Below are 20,872 nucleotides of genomic sequence, written 5' to 3' on the forward strand. Positions count from 1 at the left end.
TTCTCCAGTCGCCTCCGTTTATCCCCTCCTAAGCATGCTCCCGCACCTTCATCTGCAAATCAATTGAAATATTAGCATCTTGTGTACAAACAGATTAATATTGCCCCACAGAAAAGGCCGTGAAATCTCCTATTGAGAGTTTCAAACCGGCAGCAGTGACGTGGTCACAAAACCAAACGTTTAAGAAGAGAAAGGAAATCTAACTGCTTGTGATTTACAAGATGTCCCAAACTGCACAGAAACCCATCCTTGCACTTGCCAGAACCCTTAGCATAATTTTCACCACAATTTTCCACTGGTTTGTAACCAATTCTTCCTCCGAAGATATATCCATCCTCACCCCGCACGTCATCCAGCCGATACAGAATCAGAAAAAGGGAACTCTGCAGCTGGAAGGATCCCAGTACCTCGCTGTGCAGTGCTTTGAGATCCGCAGCTGAAAAATCCTGAGCAGCGCAAAGTGGACAGCCAGATCCATGGTTACGTATAGATGTAAGGAGGTGAACATATTTCTGAAAGATTGCACGTAACTGTTTCACGCAGATCGGACAGTTAATTTCTAGGGATTCCACTGCAAACTACAAGTGGTATAAAATTCTCCTTTTTCTCATTATTTTTTAAGTTTGCACTTCAACTCTCTTTCCTGCCTGCTTGTTCAACAAGAAAAGCCTTTCCCAGGACCAAACCACACTGAGTTTAATGGCAAACCAGCCTGAAAAACAAAAGAAAACCTAGGAATAAGCACAGCGCTTAGGGCTTGACTGGGTAAAACAGAACTAACTCATAACGTGCCATCACTTGCAGCTAGCTAAGAGCAAAAAGAAAAGAACTCAAAATAGCTAGCAACGGAGATTATTCTTTCAGTTAGTAACCCAAAACCAAATCAGCACTAAAATACAAATCACGATCTAAAAGGTACACCTAGTTCATAGAAACATTCACAAATTCTACATCGGAAGAATCCTTCAGAATTATAATACTAAACAGCTAACATTGTCCCTGTATCATAATCTTCAACTCCTTTACCTCTCCTGTTTGTTCTCAGAACAAAGTAGCTTCTTGTATATAAAAACACGTCTGTTAACAGTCTTTCAAGAAATACAGTACAAGCTTCATTAATGATTAGGGAAAGGTTGGATTCTGCTGGAGTCACATTAATTTCATCAAACATTTCATTATAATAATTAACTTCATCTTGCAATCATGCTACTGATGGTCTGAATTAATTAAAACTACTGCTGTGTTTCCTTTCCTTTTTTATTTGTTGTGCACCGAAAAAGACCAGATTTACTATTCCATCAGAACATTTACATTCATAAATCATTTATGTTCATCACATATAAAAATTCCACACATTATCATTTCTTATTTCTCACAACAAAAGGGCACCTCTCCTAATTACCAGTCAGTTTGATTTAACACAAAATAGTTAACAATATAACTAGGGTTTGGGTAGTGCTCCCACAGACAATTGAAAATACCACACTTCTTGATTTTTATTAAAATTATTCTAGGCACGGGGCACTAAAGAACGAAGAAAAAAAGGAAAGTAAAAAAAACCCAGAGGAATCCTTTTCCAGTCTGGGCTTGATATACGGAGCTGCTCTGTAACTGCTTCTGTGGATGTAAACTCGGTGTAATAGAAAGCTGGCTCTGGCTATAACATTTTGCAGCATATAACCAAGCAATTTGGTACAATTACTGAAAGTATCGATAATGCAGAACCACAACACACAATCACATTCTGAGGCTGATCTCACTCAGAGCGGAGCACAAAGTAATCAAAGCTGTACATCTTTTCTCTGAGAAGTGTTCCTGAGACAGACTGAGCTCAGAAACAATGTGGTAATTGTGTAAGTGTTTCCAATATCAAGGCAATAGATGGAGATGAAACACGTCAAGTGAGAAAAGTACGTCCCAGTATTACCTCATTATTTAGGTATCTTTCATAAGAAACAGCACTGTTTACCTGCTGTATGAGTTATGTCTACTATTTCTCTCAGCTCCATTGCGGCAACACGTTTGTACTTTAGGAAAAAAAGAGCACTAGAGAACTGAGAAACCAGCTGCAGTGTTTACCTAGAGATCAAAAAACACACCCACTAATTGCATCAGTGTGCAGCAGAAGTGATGGCCAAAGACAATCCAAAACGAGCTAAAAAGCGGTTGCTTTATGTTCTTGTCTTGCAGATAGTTAACTGTACTAGAAAGCCAATGAAATAACAAGGCAAGTATTTCTACCTACTGTTCGTCTAAGACAACTATCAGACCTATATACATGTCTGGCTGGCTCAAGGAGGAGAGAACACGTAAAAGTTTGGCCTCCTGTGTTTCTGGCCAGAATGGGGCTGCACATTTTGCTTTTGTTCAGATGTTTTCCTCCTTTGGAATCGCCTTCCCTTTGTTTCAACTAAGCCACATTGCTTTTTATTTCCTCTTTTCAAGGCATTGCATTACATAGCTAGGAATCCTGCAGAGTCACTGAATATGTATGTAAAATACATATAAAATATCTCTATCATACACACATATATAAGATTGGCTTATTAAACAGAGGCCCGATTTTTTCCATCACTGTAGCTCCTGTTAGTCCTTCTTTTTCCCAATATATGTAACACAAACAAAAGCAGCAGCTACCATCCTGAAAGCAGCTCATGGCTATTACATTTATTACATATACCCGTTTAATATTACAGTCTCCTGAAAAAGAACAGCTAAACTGCTGAAGTGTTTGCCCCATGAAGGCAGCAGTAGCAACACGAAAAAATAAAACAGAAGTCATGTATCATTTTCTAGATGCATTTAGCAAATCATATCATTTTTCTACCATTCTTTTCCAGTCCTCCTTCAGAAACACAATTATCTCAGTCAATCAAGGATCTTCTGTTCTTTTCAAATACTTATCAAGTAAGAATAAACACAAAGAAAACTGGCTAACATTATTTTACATTTGAAAATTGGTTTCACAATTGAAAAATAGTTAATGAAACGTCACAACTAATCTCTTTCTAAATAGCAGCATTTTAATCTGTAAATTGGGAAAAAAAAACATTCAGAGGTCCAGATTCTGCTGTCAATTACTTCACTAAAAATCCAGGAAAATTCTCTGTACATTCCCGGGAATGTTCCCAAGTTACAGGAGTGTAAAGAAGAACAAAATGTGGTCGGGGGGGGGGGGGGAGGCGCAAAGGACCATCTCCCCATGTAAACATGTTTATTTTTTTCCTGAAAAGCAAATGGTTTTGATTAAAAGCTTGTCCTGGCTCTTATCATCACAATGCTGCTTAGTTATTTTGTGGGTAATCTTTTATTGCAAAAGCTTTTCTTTTCTTTATGTACTTACAAACAAAAACCAAATCTTTGCATGCCTACTGAACAGAAATGATAGAGCCTTTCTCCCTGGGTTTTGAGTCCCTGTTATGGAAAAAAATTTACCCTGCTAGCAATGTGAAATTAAACAAAGTTAAAAACAGCGGTGGTAGGAGATAGCAGTAGGTAGAAATCAGCAATGCTTAGTCACTCTGAAAATGTATAACATGTTTCCGGCTTTAGGAGTCACTCTCGCAAGGGCCTGAGATCTCCCCTTCCCGAGATCTCTCCTCTCTCGCCCGCAGGATGCTCAGAGCACCAGCTCCCAGCAGAATCTCCCCTGGAACGAACCGTGCGTGGGGTTTTGTGCACAAGAAAGTAAGTTTGAAGTCGACACAAATTTAGTTTTCTAAGTATATCCCACGGGGAAAATGAGGGGATTCATTTTTAAAGCATACAACGGCCCTGGCCAGAAACAGACACTTCTGGGAGGAATCCAGCTCAATGCCCTTGACTTCAGTGAAGCCATCACATGAACAAAATCGCTCACACTCAGAGGTATCTGCAGGAGGACGATCTGTGACACCCCCCCCTTGTTATTAGTATGGAACTCGCCTTGACATCAGCTACATAAAAAGCAATGAAGTGTAAAAACATTCTGCACCCTCCAACTAGGTCTAACTACAGTATCTTTGAAACTGTCTGCACTTTTGCTTTGGTATTTAGTAGTCCAGTGTTTCTTAGGACCAGGATGAAGAACTTGATTTTGCAATCTAGTAGTTTTATTTTGAGCGTCTAAGAGTTCAGATACAGGGGGTTTGTATCCAAAAGGCACCTTGGCTACTGCTGAATTATGAATTCACTGAATTTGATGAAAGCACACATCAGCTCGCAGACATACATGCTTATGGACTGTTTGACATTTTTCTTTTCTATTTATATTTGCATCTTACTCTCTTAGTTTTCATGACAACCAAATACACTCACAGCCATGTACATCCTTTGAAGCTTCACAATCCAGAAGAATTGTTATCAGTTTCAATAAAAGAAGTAACCACCAACTAACACCGGAATCTTTCCAGGAGACTTGGTTTTGTGTAGCAGCGGTGTGAGAGAAAACTTAGGATGAATAGGAAATTCCAGAACAAACACAGTTCAACTGTCTCCTCTATAAATAATAATACAAAAATCCACAAAGATTTTAATCTGCTGCTGATTGCTCTCAATGCTGCCACCATTCAAATGAGCCCATAGGCTGTCATAATCAATAGCTTAGGAAATAGTATATCCTTACCCTGACTTTACTCCTCCCCCCAAGCATCCAGTGCCTCTAGTTATCAATCACCATCATCTGCTGCTTTTTACACTGGATTTTTTCATTCCCACCAGCTGGCCTGACCTAAGACTCTTCAATCTTTTGGGAAAGAAGGCTGAGGGGGAGAAAACATTTTGCTTTGCTACTGTTTCATTATATTCTGCACCTTTTTATTTTCTGCCTCCTGAAGAAGCATTTGCTTGCTACCCACCCCCTTTTATGTGACTTTTAGTAAATCTATTAATTAAGAAGTTGCAAAAGAGTGGTCATTGCAGAGAAAAAATAAAGAAAAGAAGATGAGTGTGTATGATAAACAGCTGTTCTTTCCAATCAGATTGCTGCATGCACTAAAAATATGCACAACCAAAAATCTCCAGATGAGGGACAAGGACAGAAGGACATGCAGTGGACTGGGCTTAGAATAAAATGTGATACAGCCTTCAGGTTTCTGGCAAATTTTGTGTATATATATATGTAGTCCTTAATCTAAGCATTTATAAGAACCTGGGAAAAACCAGCAGTGTACAAGTTAACATTTTAAAAAGAAGAAATGTGTATTCATGTAAAAAAACCTGTATGAACTCAGTTTCTTTCCCCAGTCTAAGACCTTTTTTAAGAAACCCAAATACAAAATACTTGTGTTTTCTCTTCCTTTAATATTTGTGCTTTTCTACTGCTGCTGGTAAAAATTCTCGGTAACTGCTTCACCGCCCTTTTGCATGGATGAATGCTAGGAAAAAGTCATCTGCATAGACCACTCGGCAAAACTGTCCTGTTAAGAAGTGAACGTCTCTAGCTGGCTAAAGCTATAGTTACATGCAAAGTGCTGGAAAGCATTAGACAGCGTATGCAGTTGCACTGGTCCTGTTGAATCTTCCAGGAGTCCAAAAAGGTATCCCTCAGCCTAGTATCTTGTGCTCAGATAAGCTGTAGGATGCACAGCAAGGAAGCCGGGTCAGCCGCAGGCTCCTGCAAACCAGCATTTTCTGCGCAGAATGAAGGATGGTAAAAGACCTAAGTAACAGGTGAGGGAAAACGTAGCGGCCCCTAAGATATTTATCCTGTCATTCTGTGAAACTGAGACACAGGAGCAGCCCTGTGTGTGTCACAGAAAGCACTGAGCAGCTCATGGTGTAAGACGAGGAGTTGATGATAAATGTTGGCTCTTGGTTAGAAGGCTCCTTGTTGTAAGAGCACTTGGGAGCAGTGCTGAGTGGGCACTGAAGCAATCAGCAGCTCATTTTAACTAAGCAGCCTGAAATTTAGAGCTTTGTGCCTCAATCTCTTCTAGATTGCTTAAATCATGAACATTTGTGATATTTTTGTTTTTTTTTTTCTGCATCCCAAGTTAAGTTATTTAAAAGCATTTTAAAACAGGAACTAAGTTCACAAAGTGGGCTGACATTTTGGCACACCCTGAGCTACTCTCATTTTACATTATCTGGCTTACTACAGATTCACTCTAGCTTCCCTGTCACCTACAGATTTTTAAACGTTTTTGTTAGAGGTGTGTTTTTCCACCCTCAGCTCATTTTTCGTGTGATGCCTCCTGTTTGCTAACTGGTAATAACATTAAGACTGCATTTCTCATTTAAGTTAGGTCTGAAACAGTAACTTATGTTTGAATTGTACTCAATTTGAGGTTTGTGAAACTCCCAACTTGGATTGCTCATCTTGAATCCATTTTTGGGTTTAAGCTTCAAAGAACTTTACAAACATTAGCTACATTATCAAAATCCTATTAATTCCATGTAATATCCCTCTCCCACACCTAGAGACTGCTCTGCCAGCATTTCTGTAATATGACTATTAGGTTTTTACTTTTGTTCCTCCTCAGCAGACTCCCAAACCATCTCCCACTCTCACTCCCCTCTTAAACACAGACAACAACTGAGTTTACAGCTTGGCATCGCGCTCTTTACCCACCACTGTCAACTGGTAACATAAATTTTCTACAGTTGTGATGGCAACAAAATACCCACCACTGGTTTCCATTTGTCTCACTGTGTTTTGTTAACATAACCTATGTTTCACAGCAGGCGTTAACGTTTCACACGATCTTCCTCACCACAAAGGGAGTCAAGGACTGGAAGATCATGAGTCCAGGGGTTTTAGATCATTTCAGCAGAGCTGCTGAACAGATGAATCCCTCAGTCGCTTCCATACACTGTCCTCTGGCCAAGCCACCCCAGCATCTGTTGAGGCGGTGAGGTGAGCACAGCGACGTAGTAATTGCCAAAGTCATTACCTGGTCGTTGATGTGACACGCGGCCAGATTCTGTTCATCACAGGAACAGGCCACGCGGATGTACTTCAGCCAGTTCCCAGCTCCACTCTGGCTAGCATCGATACAGAATTTCTCATTTCCCAGGTCATCGGCAATCTGTAGAACAGGAGAAGAAGAAATACATGGGTCATCTGATATCAAATGACAGCTACAGAAAGATGGAAGAAAGGAGAATTATTTGCAATGCAGGATTCCAAACAAGAAATAGAAAGGAGAAAGCTGGACAGCATATATAATTAATAGAGAGACATATGACAAGACTAAAATCAGCTCTTAGGCATAATCCAAAGTTTAGCAGAACCTCCAAGTTCATACATCAGAGTTGCCCGTGAGTAACAGGCTCAGGATTACAATTATTATGGAGACAAACACACAGTTCCAGTATCCACACCAGCTTAAGTAGTCAAAGCAGGTAACTTTTCCAAACTGTATTGATTTTAATGACAAGGCCCTTAAACTGCTCCATCTTCACATTATCTATTTTACCCTTCCATGCAGGATCATTTTTTATTATAAATAAAAAATTACATTCCTTTTTTTAGTAAATTTTCAAAACAGGTCACTTTCCACAGTGCTGTGAAATTGTGTTTTAAAAAATGCTGTAACAAACGACGCCTTCATTTATATAACTACAATGCTAGAAACCCACTGACACTAGAGGATCTGTGTGGTTGAAGGTGAGATAAAGTTTGGCTAGTGTGCAAAAGAGGAATCCTTCCAAATAAAAACCCTCAAATACTTCAAAATCCAGGTGTGGGAAAAAAGGGTTAATTAAAGGGTGTGGTCCAAAGAAAACCGCTGTTTTACCAGGAAGAGACTTAGCACTTTTTCTTTCCTAAGGCAGTAGTAAGTTCAATGACATAGAAACAGAAAAGATGCTCATTCCATACTGATGTTTGTGATGATCCATTTTGCAACTCACTCAGAAAAGCACATTTTAAAAATTACACAGGACACCACCAAAATGAGGAAAAGCCCTTTGAGTCCTAAGTATGGCAAGACTATATTCTGCTCGTAAGTGGGCCTCCTTGTTACAGAAACGGCTTTTTTCCCTAGACTTAGATTTCATTCTACCCCTACCAGACCCTGTGTCATTGCAAATTACTTCAGTCATCAAAAGCTCTTAACATGCTTTTACTAGCAATTAATTCTCTCAAAATCTCATGGGATACTATAATACCTTCCCATCTATTTCAAGACAGAGAAAAAAGAAAAGGTAGGAACAAAGGAAAGGAAAAATTGAAACACAGCGATGACAGCAACAAATCAAGTATAAGGTCAGGCTGAGAAATCTCGGCGCGACGTTGTCCGCTGAGACTCTCGCTCCACAGCTCCGAACGCCCGCGGAGCGCCAGGCCCACGCCAGCATCGGCTCTGCGACCCTCGGACCGGCGCAGGCTGGCCGCCCGCAGCACCGCCACGAGAGCTCCCACCTCTGCACCGCCCCAGACAGACCCGGCCTCTCACTTCCAGCACGAACCCTCTTCTGTCACGCTACCTGTATTCAAACGGACGAAGGGAAAACCGTGCCATTAGCATTTGGCTTCTTCCTTCCTAATCAAAACATAGCACTGACGCTTCAGTGAAATACTGCATTTTCTCCTAGAAGATGTGTTTGTCTGGGACAGAACTGGTGAGAGAAACAACCCTCCCTGTGTTCAGCTTCATTAATCCCCTGCTTGGGAACACTCTAGCAGTTGCTTACCAATTAGACTCCAGTAGATCGAGCTAAACGGATAGGCTCTGTCTCTAAGTAAAGCGCAGAAGGTCAACGAGCTGCATTAGAATAACGCACAAAAGTATTTCAGACAAAAACTACATGCGGCAACACCATGCACCCAAATTGTCCTTTAGTTTTATAACACGCTTGTGAGGGATTCCTAATAAACTCACTTTATAGCTCAAGAAGTGAGACAAAGAGATGAACGCTAAACACCTGGCGTATTCTCGCATGGTCCGAAGATTTCAGGTTACCGCGCACGGTCAGGACCCAGAGCAGAGCCCCACCTGACGCTGGCGGCGGCTCTGCGGATTAGACTCCCAGGTCTCAAGTTGGGCGTTCAGACAAAGATAATGAGGAACATGCAATTAGTGGCCACTTCAGGCAAGTTTGGCTTCAACGACTTCCTCAGAACACAGTAGCAGAAGCAGTGATGGAGTTTAGTTTTCAATCCAACTGTCTTGGCCACGAAACATCATCCTTCCTCTTGGAGAAAAACCCTGCCTTGTTCATGCCTCGCATTCCAGCTTCCTGAGTAAATAAAACGGGAGTTGCACAGGCAACGTCCTTTGCCACACTGCCCCAGTTGATTTCTAGAGCAGATCTATCTACTCAGGTTCAGTAAAGGAAAGAGAGCTCCCCGGTCCCAACCGGTATGTAATTCACAAGTCACAAACCACATTGCAAGACATTTTCTGCTGGCGATCTTGTTAAAATTATATTAGCAAGTTCTGGTTTCTGTGAGCTAATTCTCAGTCATGTGTTTCATTTTCGTTTTGTTTTTAAAGCAAACTCTAGCAGCAGCAATCCCTCCTTGTGTTTTTACACGCCGTGCACGTGGCTCACCGCTGCAAGGGGTTTCATGATGCACCACAGCAAACCCGGCAGCCGTGCACCGGCAGCAGCAAGTCCCCATCCCCTCAGCAGCTCTCAGGCTCTCTGCCCTCAGGTCTCAGAGACTCTGTGCTAGAGGAGAGGGTAAATGACACATATTCAGGCACTCAAGAGGACTGCAGGGCAGTAAACCCACATCTTTTGCCCATTTCCCCGAATTTCACCCCATGCCACCTAGCCAATCCCACGTTACCCACCCCTGCCTCTGAACCCCAGTCCCAAGCATTTTGCCAGGCAGCCCTAACTTTCAGGACTCCGATTTTTTTCTCCAAATCCCAGGTTCCTTGCCCATCAACCCTAGCACCTTTTCCCTGTCTTGCCCCAACACATATTCCCGAGCTTGCAGACCTCTCCTCTTACACCCTCGCTGCCTGTCCCCTCGCCAGGATGAGCCTCGGTCCCCGCTCCTCGGGTGCAGCCTCTCTCCTGCCCCCTTCCCGCCTCCGCCGTACCCGGCACCGGGTCTCCTTGCTCGCAAAGCCCCGGCCCGCTCCCCGCTCCCTCCTGCGCCCCCGCAGCCCCGCCGAGGCAGCCGCACTCGACCCCATCACTTCTCATCACTCACTGGTTAAACAACTCCGCCCCAGCCCCCCCGCTTTTCTCTTCATCTCCCAGTTGCCTTCTCGACCATAACCAGGACCTCTCCTGATTTCTTTTCCCACAATAAACACAGTTCCCTCTTCTAAGGGGAGAAAGAAAGGGAATAGAGGAATTTCCTTAGGCAAATGAGTCTCAGATCATTAAAACGTGTTACTGAACGTAGCCAAGAGCTGAACCCAACAGCACGAGCTAGCCGTTTCACCGCGAGGAGCACTGGGGTTTCCAGCTCCCACATTTAAAAGACGAGCTGCTGTGCTTTGCACGGGCTACAGCTCTCAGTGGCCTGGAGCCCGTCCCCTGCCCAGCCCCACGCTGGCCCCGAGGCTGCGGAGGCGCGAACTCCTACGGCGAGGGCTACCCCCAGAGGAACGCCTCGGAGCTGGGTCCGACCACCCGAACATGTCAAACTGTACACTGGCAATTAACCCTCCATCTGCCAGATGCGCCAGGACCGCCACGGCTAGGTCTCATGCCAAAGTAAAGGATGATGTGAAAACCCGGTCGGGAACCACCAGTTTATGTCAGACGTTAAATGCACATATGAATCAAATCGAAGCCGTATCGCACGCAAAGGGATTTTGGGAGCGTGTTGGATCGCTTTCTTTTACTGTTGATACTCCCCTCAAAATTGGTTGCATTTATTCAGGGACCTGAAGTTTTTAAAAGAACCACCTGGAGGTGCTGAATTCAGTGATTCAGAGGGGACGTGAGACCCCACCAAAGCCCCTGCTCTTCCCTAACTAGACTTGTTCTCAATAACTGGTACTTTCTAGATGCCCTTGTTTACCTCCCCTTGAGCTCTACTCGTAATAGCAAAGGCCTGATACACGGCAGTAATATCACAGGAAGCCAATTTAAGGTAGTTAGGACTTTGCAAGAAAAATACAACAAAAAAAGTGTTCTTAATGTGGGTTGAAAAACTCTACTGAGTTTACTCAAGCTAAAATAACAATAACTTCTGTTTCATCTCAGGGAACCTCTAGGAACATGGAGGCTGACCAAAGCTGTTGACTGTTGCTGAGATTAAAGTACTTGTCTTGGCCTTACTGACCCCGAATTAGCTAACGAAGCGCAACAGCCAAGCCAGCACCTTGAGGGGCAGGAGGGGGGACACACCTAGACTGAAAGTGGTAACGTTTGGAAAACAAAACCGAGATGAATCATCAATGTTCAGCTGCTGATTTGAAGCCCCTTTGGGTATCTAGCGTATAGTTTTTAATGGTTTGAATAAGCACCAGCCCACTAAGCTCCCAGTACCATTAATTCATACAGCAGCAATCAGTGAAATTAAGTCACCCTGGGAATACAATATGGCAAACTCCAGGACTACACAAATAGTCTATTTTATTTCATAGCTGTATCTTCCAGGTACCCTCTTTCATATTTTAGAATTGTTTGGTTGAAGGCTCTCAGATAGCTCTGGGAAAACCCGGAATGCAGCTCAAATGCACCAACTGTTTTGCAGGGCCCCTGCACAAGGCTCGACAGCTCTGCTTCAGAACGAGGTCCTGTCTTAGCCAGAAATCACCTGAAACTCTGTGGTTTTATCTGAGTGGAGCTTTAAAACCCAATCGGGGGGTGTGAAATCTCACAGATCAAAATGAGAAAAAAAGAGGTTGTATGAAACCCTGAGAACTTAAGCCCCTGTTTTTCACACACACTCACTCTACTCCGTAAATAGAACAAGGCATCACGAACCAAGGCCCAGCAGCGTCACTGAACGGTATTTTGCATATTCCTATCCCTTATCGAATGGTATGCTTCTGTTGTTATCAACAAGGAACCTTTGAAATCAGAACAGCTGGAAAACAAAATAAATGTTACGGAGGTAGAAGAGAGTGGACAGAGTATTATCAGCAATACAGTTGTTGAACAGCAGTCAGTTACCACTTGCCAGCTGAACCACAGCGAAGCAATTATGCGAGTTCTCCTATCCCACTACATATATTAGTGAGAGGCATTATTTTTAACTAGGGAATTTCCTAGGATTTTTGCTAACACGTTTTTCCTTTGCAATTGCAATGGGCTGGAAGCATGCGGGCAGTCCACTGATGAGAGGCTACAGTTCAAGCTGAAACAATATAATTGCCTTCGAGCAGATGGACAGACCCTCAGGTAGCAATGGTGGCAGCGCAGTGTGCAGTGGAACGGCTGCACGTGGAGCTGGCCGGTTCTGGGAAGAACTGCAAAATGCACGAGCAACGGAAACACACCAGGAAAGGAGGAGCACCCCTCGGGCGTCAGGTCCCCGAACCGCAGAAGCATCACTATCCAGCAGCACATAAGGGCAGGAGATACAGAGCCTGTAATTAAGCCACTGACGAGGGAGTCAAGGTCTCAACCTCTGCAAGTGTCTTCCCTGACGCCCCTTCCTTCGCGTTCAGGCTGCACTGCAGCAAGGGGCAGGGAGCTGGGCTTCCACTGCCACCCGTGGCGTAGATGTAGCAGGGGAAACTCGTTTGAAACTGCACATTTCAGGTGTGCTTTTATGCACCAGAGAGACCCGACTCTGACTTTCTCTTCTTCCACGTGCTGCAGTTTCACTCACTCGCTAATTCTGAGGAAGAAACATTCATCAGGAATGAGTAAAAATCAATCACAATAGGATGTAATGATGTGGAACAGATTATTAGCGAAGTTGTTTAGAATGGCTGGTCTACAGTTTTACTTGGTGTAAACCCTTGTAAGTCTAGATTTATCTAGCTTTCTAATTTTCAAGGAACATTATCTGCCTGATTAATTATAGCATTTTTTATTGTGTGCCCACGATCCAGGAGCAAATGAAGGTAAATATAGGTTAAACTACAGGTTATTTAGTCCCTGGTAGTCAGGTATTCATTAGATACCTGCAATTTATCGCAGGTACAAAAATAAAAGCAAGATACTATCTACAAGAAGATAGGCTAGTCTTACAAATCCTGCCTTTAAATAACAATTGTTCCATAAAAATATCAGTATTTGCAGACACATAGTATGTGCCTTTCCCCTACAGCTAAAGTAAGAAATACAGGTGATATCTCCGAGTTTGGCAAATACCTTAAATGTTAATTTACTAGGATGCTTCAATATTTGTCTAACAAAGTGTCAAACTGTCTGGAAAGGACGATTTTTCTCAGACTGAGTACAGTAAGTGTAATCAACTCATCACGCAAAGTGCTGCAGGACCAGTGACAGAGCAGGGGCATTCGTGAGCGAGTCCAGCTCTTTGTGGTTGACACCTCTAATTAAAGATCAAGTGCACACACTCATGCTCTTTTCTGATGTTCTATATGAAAGTTACATCACAATTTCAAAAATGCTGAGAAATCCAATAGTAATCACAAATTACTATCATCTGCAGTATGTATTTTTTCCTCTGACAAACGTGCACACACAGAATAACATTCTAAGTTCCTCTTCCCCCACCTTAAAAAACTCCGGAAAAACAAACTGAAACCTTTTACCACATCTTCTTCCAGTTTAGACCAGAAGAAAATCAGAAATTTCCTCTGCCAAAATTCTTCAAACCAACTGTTTACAAGTCATTGTCAGTAACAAAAAAGATTTTCTGTTTGAAGGCTTGCTTTTGGAATGCACGTAAATCATTCATTTTTACATGTTTTTTAGAAGAAGCGTGACCAGCACTAAGAGATAACTGGTGCTCTGAAGAAGACCAAAAGGGAGGCAAACAGTATTATCTATGGGTAAATTAAAGACAGCAAATGGGAGCACAGAGGGCTTCATCCTGCAACAGGCTGCTGGAAGGCTCAATTCACCACAGCCACCTGATTTGGGATGTACTCATTAAAATAGTCATATCTAGCTCTATTAAAGCAACTGGGTATTCACAGTTAAGACCAGAACCAAGTTCACCTCTGTCAAGGACCAATCAGCAGCTTTACTCGTAAGACCATTCATCCATAGATATCCCTGTTTTCCTGGACAGCTGAAGGCTGACATCAGATATTTAGCACCAACAGCAAAAAAAAGATGCCGCAGAAGAAAAAACCCAGCAGAAAATCACGTGTAATTAGTCGGATCTGACTCGGTGGACTTGAAATTTAATAGTTGTACTTCTGTTTGCTCTTTGCACTCAGGCTAGCTCTGAAATCAGTGACGTAGTAGAGAGGTCTCTCTGATGGATAATTTAGCTTAGACATTAAAAGAAGTTACCAGAGGAAAAGGAGAGGGGGAAAAAAGGGGGGGAAGATACAGAAGGGGAGGAAAAGAAATTTATAATTAGTAATTGGTAAAATTTTTGCAAGTCTAAAATCATTACGTGCTGATATTCCAGTTTCAGGGCAATGCACTTTACCTTCTCGATTATCTAAGATCTGACCTGCAGTATCACTGCCCCACAAAGCTGTTCAGTGCGAGAACACGTTTTCTCTGCCCTACCTTTTCCCCAAGTTAAACTACAGGTGGTCTGGGACAGACGTGCACTTGTAGGTCTGTTGGAAAAGCAAGCTTTCATCTGGATTGCAGCCTGTGGGCATTCTCATAAAGTTAATTATTGTGCGAGCACTTCCTTTGCCTCGTCGCCCTCTGATCAGTCTTCCATTTTACCCCACCCACCCAATCATGGATTTCTCATTGCTTTTTTTTCATTGAACATGCCAAAAACTAAGTTCATCTTTTTTCCCTCTGCTGCAGATGGTGAGTTCAGTACATACTTTTATTTATTAACCCAAGGCAGCTCCCATCACTTTTGTCTACAAATCCAACAGTTCATCCGGGGTTAGTATTCTCAACTCCACTCCCCTTCCTTGCCGGTAACAGTGCCATGATTTTGTCTTGCTGAGACATCTGCTGTCTTCTCCCCACTCCGAAGTCCTCATCCTCTTCAGTCTATCCCGTTAAAACAAATGCACCTTCACGTTCATTTGGATGACAGGGGTTTAAACTGGCCCATTGCAGAGACACGAATTTTGGATCCAGACCCAGGACGCTGGCTGTGGTTGTGGTTCAGACTCATCTCTATCCAGCCAAAAGGAAATTGCTGTCATGTTCCAGGACTCACTTTGCTGCTTCATCTGCTGTCTGCTGAACAGCATTCAGGACTTGAATCCAAAAGGCTCATTGATCTTGCAAAGGCTCTGTTTCATAATTTATTAACATCAGAAATGCTGAGTTATGAAGCAAAAGTTATGGAAAAATTCTCTTGAACGTTTACAATTTTTTTTGCACATCATTTGAGGTTTCCTGCTCCTCTAATTTGTGGGCTCTCTGTTGGGTTGTTTCTTTCACGTTTTAATGGGCAGCGTCCAACATTTGGCCTCCGCAGAGGTGTGCTGTAGGACTGGAATGCCTAGGGATCTGTCGTCAGTTAGCTTAATGGATTCCTAGTGTGCATGAAGAAACGAAGCAACCATGAGTTTGCCATCAGTGACCCAGCGTCCTGTTGCTATAACATCCCTCCCCAGAAGCCGAAAGTGTAATAAACCTTCTCATCCCATAGTTGCAGGATCTGCCTTTGACAGTTTGGCTGATGTACGCATTTTATTTGGCAGGAGTTAGAGGGAGATTTTTTCTTTTTTTTTTTCCTTTTTGCTTTAATGACCCACAAGCTGATTTAGAGCAATAAACTGTTGCCATGAAGTTTTGTTGTGTTTCTTTTAAATAAAGGGGAGGGAGGGACTGCTACAATTTATGACTTTCAGAAGTAACTGAAACAGAAAGTCCATTCTTGCCACAAAATGAAGAGAAAAAGACTTCATCCAGAGAAACACCTCTGTCAATGTGTAGACATGAAGCCTAGATGAACTCATAAATTCAGCACTCTGCCTGCAATTAAGCAGGCTTCCTGGTGATTTGACAAAGAGTTAATGAGAAACGTGTCAGACAAAAACAGGTCATAGCACTGAAAACCGATGGGAAGAGCAGCTGAGCCAAACCCAACTCGCTTGCTGCCCCCAGCTCAGGGCCGCAGGAAAAGCTCTAAGTATATTCAGCGAGAACTACTTTGCTTTGTGTAAATCTCTTGCCCAAACGTAAGGTCCTCCAGCACAGCCTGGAGCCAGCTCCCCTTCCCCAGAAACGCCAGACGATAAGGAGAGGAGACGCTATTCCCTGAAAGCCTCTACCCGTGCTTTAACCTACGCGTGTGCGGCAGACCTCTGGCCACCACCCTGAGCGAGCTACTCAGGCCCTCGTCTTCAAAACCCTCGTGCACGCCCACGGGACGCGTGTGGTCCAGGGGACTCCAGGGACCTCTCCTGCGAGTAACGCTCTTAGTGCTATTACATGACTGCAGGTCAAAAAACTTAATTCATCTGCGACTGACTTTCCGGCTCTGTGAACGGGCTGCGTGGCCACCTGCAGGACTGTCCTCAGTGGCCACGTTCACTCCTGTTTGCAAGCAGACTTCAAGGTTTTCAGCAGAATGGCGGCACGCACGGAAACCACAGGCTCCGCGACAAAAGCCCAGCGTACCCAAACACTGGGAAAGCTCAGAGGAGAGGAAGAGAAATCCTCACGGGTCTCCTCCTGTCAAACAAGCATGTTGCTGTCTCGCCATCACGGAGACACAGCGGGGAGAACCACGGGCGAGAGGCAACCCAGCTGGAGAGCACTGGGGCAGGCAGGTCTGCGATGCTGCGCAGCGGCTGGAGCCAGCACTGCCGAGCCCGGTGCCATTGCCGAGCCCGGTGCCGCTGCCAAGCCCGGTGCCGCTGCCGAGGCCGGTGCCGCTGCCGAGGCCGGTGCCATTGCCGAGGCCGGTGCCGCTGCCGAGGCCGGTGCCGCTGCCGAGCCCGGTGCCGCTGCCGAGCCCGGTGCCGCTGCCGAGCCCGGTGCCGCTGCCGGCTTGTGGGAGGCAGCACGCCGCTGCAGCCGACGGGAGAGAGACCGATTCAGGTTTTTAAAAGAATGAATGTTTTTGAACTTTCACTCCCACTCAAGCCACACGTTTGGAGTGGAAATTTTCCACTGGTGTATGTGTTTCTGAGTCTGCTGTTGTGCTACCATATTATCTGGTTTCATGAAGGATCTGAAGGAAAAGTATCAGCAAGCTGCAGGGAAGGCTGTTACTGAGACATACTTTTGTCACGGAAAAATAACCTTCTCATTCTTTTTTCCACCACATCTAAAGAACACGAGAAATCACATGAAACAAGGCTGTTTTCTACCAAAACGTCCTGTTCAATTTCCAAAGCAGAGGAGTCTGGAGAGCTCACACAAGCTTTGTAAGCAAGGCTGAATTTCTTGAGCGTATTTGAATCCAACTGAGCCTTTTGAAGGTCTGCCCGTTATTAACTGCTATTCTCTTACGTACCAGCACAAAACAGCCAGCGAGTATTTCCTATGTGTCAGCTAGCTTTGCATGAGGATATAAAGTCTGCAAAATTGCAGTGTCATCGATGTGTCTTTCAAGCACAGCAGATTCATTCCAGCTGAACATACATCAGACCTGACCATCAATACAAAGCCTCGCAGGAGAAACCAACAGCAGCAATAATTATATAGTACACCATTTATAGAGCTTGTTAAATATGATCTCCATGCAAGCATCTCCTGCTCTACAAAGCAGCTTGATCAACAGGCACCAGTGTTTCAGATGCCGTATTGATTACAAGGCAGAGCAAGTTCTGTGCAAAGGGGTAAAGAGAAGAAGCCAAGAATTCTTGAGAAAAATCAACACCGCTCTGCTTTCCCTCTCCTGTACATACTACTCCTCATGTTCTTGCTTCGGAGGAGTAGTTTTGCTACCCAGAAGACAACCCCGAATAACAGAGGATGCACAGAAGGTGCTACCAACGCCAACTCCTGTTGATGCATGAAACCGATTCCACCCCTTGGATTTCTCTCCCACCCTCATTCTCTTCGAGGGCAATCAGCTAAGCTTGCACAGCAACATCTGATTACCACGCAGAAAAACATAAAGTAAAAATGTCAAAACAGAAGAAGACTTTCAAGATGATGGCAGGAATTTATCTCAACAAAAGCTCATTTTTCACTAGTAACGTAATTCATACCACACTGATTTAAATTGAACAGTAAACCGTAGAAAATTATGCTTGAATCAAACCACAGGGTTGCCTCAGATATTGCATACACAAGTCAAGAAAGGGATTTCCAGATCTTATACACACACAAAAACTTTGAAGTTTTCTTTCCCCCGAAAGAGTTCAAGACATCACACTTTTGTATTCTACTTCATTTTGCCTCATTTTAAAAAACAGTAATTAGTAAAGTTCTAAAAGCACAATAGATGAAAAATAAATGGGAATCAGAGGGAAGTCTTGATATGATAAACAAAAGACAGAGACTACTTGCAGGCGGATGAGGATTTAGTGTTTCAGGACATTTCATTTCACTTAATTAGGAAGAGAGAGCGGAAGCAAGAAGTACAGCAGTGCTGAACCTCCAGTGCTGTTCCAAGGGATTAAACCCCCAAGGGATTAAACCAGACAGGATTCTGTAGTGTCTTACAGGTTCTGTGGAGGTACAAAATGCTTTAGGGTACGATTAGCCTGGTACTATTTCAAAAGGAAGATGCGGTGCTAAAATGGCTCTCTGAAATGCAAGAGTGCCAATTAGCCAAGGGGAAGGAAGACGAGAGCAGCGCTCCTGGTGAAAGGGAGCAAACGCAGGCACAGAAGCCGAACAGAACCTTACTGTAGTAAGAGGGGAACAGTGTCAGGTGGTAATTTCTCCAGGAGCCCTCTTACCACTTGAGAGACAGCTCCCCAAACAGCCTTTTTTCCCCAGCGCTCCAGCCAAACAAGCTTTGCTGTTTTTCAAAAGTGAACAATTCCCATCATCCAGCTGAAGGCACTGCAAAGCCGGACATGTAAATCTTCTTCCTAAATTTCCCTGAACAGTACACCGGTCTGTTGCACAGGACAAAAACCTCAGCAGCCCCCGCCCCGGTGCAGTGTGGAGGTTTACGACTCCAAAGTATTCACTAAACAAAACACCTGGCTCAACATTTCTTTGAACAGATTCGTAAGACTTCAAGTCTTAGCCTCATTGCTCTACCAGCTTGTTACAGGCATCTCGACGATGCTCAGCCTTGGGGAATTTTGCCACTTTTAGCAGCCATGCATGCCTTTTGGAAACGGCAGATGTTGTCCTACAAACATCTGATTCCTGGTGCAAAAGTGCCAAAGAAATAGGAAGGTCCCCAAGGAAGTCCGATCGCTCTCTTTCTCATCACTTTTCCTTTTTTGCCTGCCCAGTATTTGTGGTCCCTCGGCAGGCTGAGCTGTGCGGCGCGGTGGAGATGCCAGTTCACACAGGTCTTTTGTTAGAAATATTCACTTACGTGCTGGTAAGGACTGAAAATGAACGATTCTCTGCATAAGTTACGATGAGCCATTTTTGACAGAGCTAAAGAGAATGTTATAACTCCCTCATGTGAAGGGCAACGTGTGCCATACAAAGCAGTTAATTTTTGCAAATTCTGCAAATTAGGGCCCTAAAATCACATGGTTGTCTTAAAATTCATGAGATGATAAAAATGCTGATGGATTCTTTTTGCTTTCTTTTTGGTTTCTGAGTCTGTTGTCTGTAATTGATTCAACTCGGGGTTCCCCTGTGCCTGGCAATTAAGAAACCTGAGGTCCTGTACTAAGCGCTTGCTTCCAGGAACTGGGGCTTTACACCGAACATTAAAAGTGGCAAGACATGCCTCATCTGTTATGATGAAACCAAAGAAATGGGCTCCTTCTCCTTATTCATACTCAAAAGGTGCTACTGCTGTAATGAAAACGCAGCTGACCTTAAAAATAAATTCTGATCAGCTTCTTTAGGTGTGTTTTGGGTGTTTCGCTAGACCAGTATGTATGGAGGTTGCTGCTGGTTGTTTTAAATCATTTCTTATTACTACAACTTTATTTTAATAACGTTTTGGGAATGGAGTTGTGGAACACCACTAACATGTAGACCTCTTCAGAGTGATTTATTGAAAGCACTGAGTGCCAAAACCATTTGCCGCATTTTACACTCTGGCCAAAAAAGTAGCAGAGACTTCAAATGCCCATTCATACTGCTAATATCAATTACAAAATACCAGCCTTTTACAGTGTTAGCAAAGTCCACTGGAGGATCTGGCACGAGAAGATCCACATGAAGTAACATTGTCTTACGGCCTCTTAGGAGCCTCTTCCTCGGGAAGAATTCGGACTGTTATCTGATGGACCTGGCAGCTCCACTCCCTTCCCAAGACAGAACCCTTTGTCCTCAGATTATACTTGATCATTAATAATATATGAAACAAATGATAACATCAATTATCCAGGTACCCCAGGGAAAGGTGAATGAACTCAGATAGCTGAGGCTCTTGAAATTGCACCTATTTTCCACTTAATTAATAGATTTGGGGATATATGGCCCAAGTTCGAGTAACAGGAAGATGCAGATAACTGATGTCCAGATAATTAAGCCCATGTCCTGAGGTGTATTTGATGGACACGACTTCTGTGTCTCATTCCCTAAAACTGAGAAGAGAATTATTCTTAAAGCTCAACATATGGAGTTATCCTGCCACCTGGTTTTGGTGCTTGGGCCACGTTTTGAACACCTTAGCATACCACAAATCAAAGCTTCTGTCAGGGAATTAAAATTACTGGGACTCAAAAGTACAGGGAATCAAAATTACTGGCAGGGTAGGCTATACGCAACATAACACGACCGAGCTGGTAAATCTCTCGCGAGGCAGGAAAGGACATAAGCTTTTATTCTGTACGTGACTGGTGCCAGTTACATCCACGCAACAACAAACACCGAGTCGGTCTCACTTCCACCTTCGCTAGCTTCTGTCTCTCGT

The 20,872-nt window shown here is 43.6% G+C and overlaps 1 protein-coding gene across 1 annotated transcript in view; it reads right to left on the reverse strand.

Moving 5' to 3' along the window:
* Window positions 1-20,872, reverse strand: part of PRDM16 (PR/SET domain 16) — a 216,387-nt gene that overhangs the window by 44,473 nt on the left and 151,042 nt on the right. Inside the window, exon 3 of the mRNA XM_075172177.1 lies at window positions 6,873-7,007. Within this exon, the coding sequence (XP_075028278.1) occupies window positions 6,873-7,007 (135 nt within the window). The remainder of the gene's footprint in view (window positions 1-6,872; window positions 7,008-20,872) is intronic.

This window comes from Calonectris borealis, chromosome 23, assembly GCF_964195595.1.
Source record: "Calonectris borealis chromosome 23, bCalBor7.hap1.2, whole genome shotgun sequence".
Classification (NCBI taxonomy): Eukaryota; Metazoa; Chordata; class Aves; order Procellariiformes; family Procellariidae; genus Calonectris; species Calonectris borealis.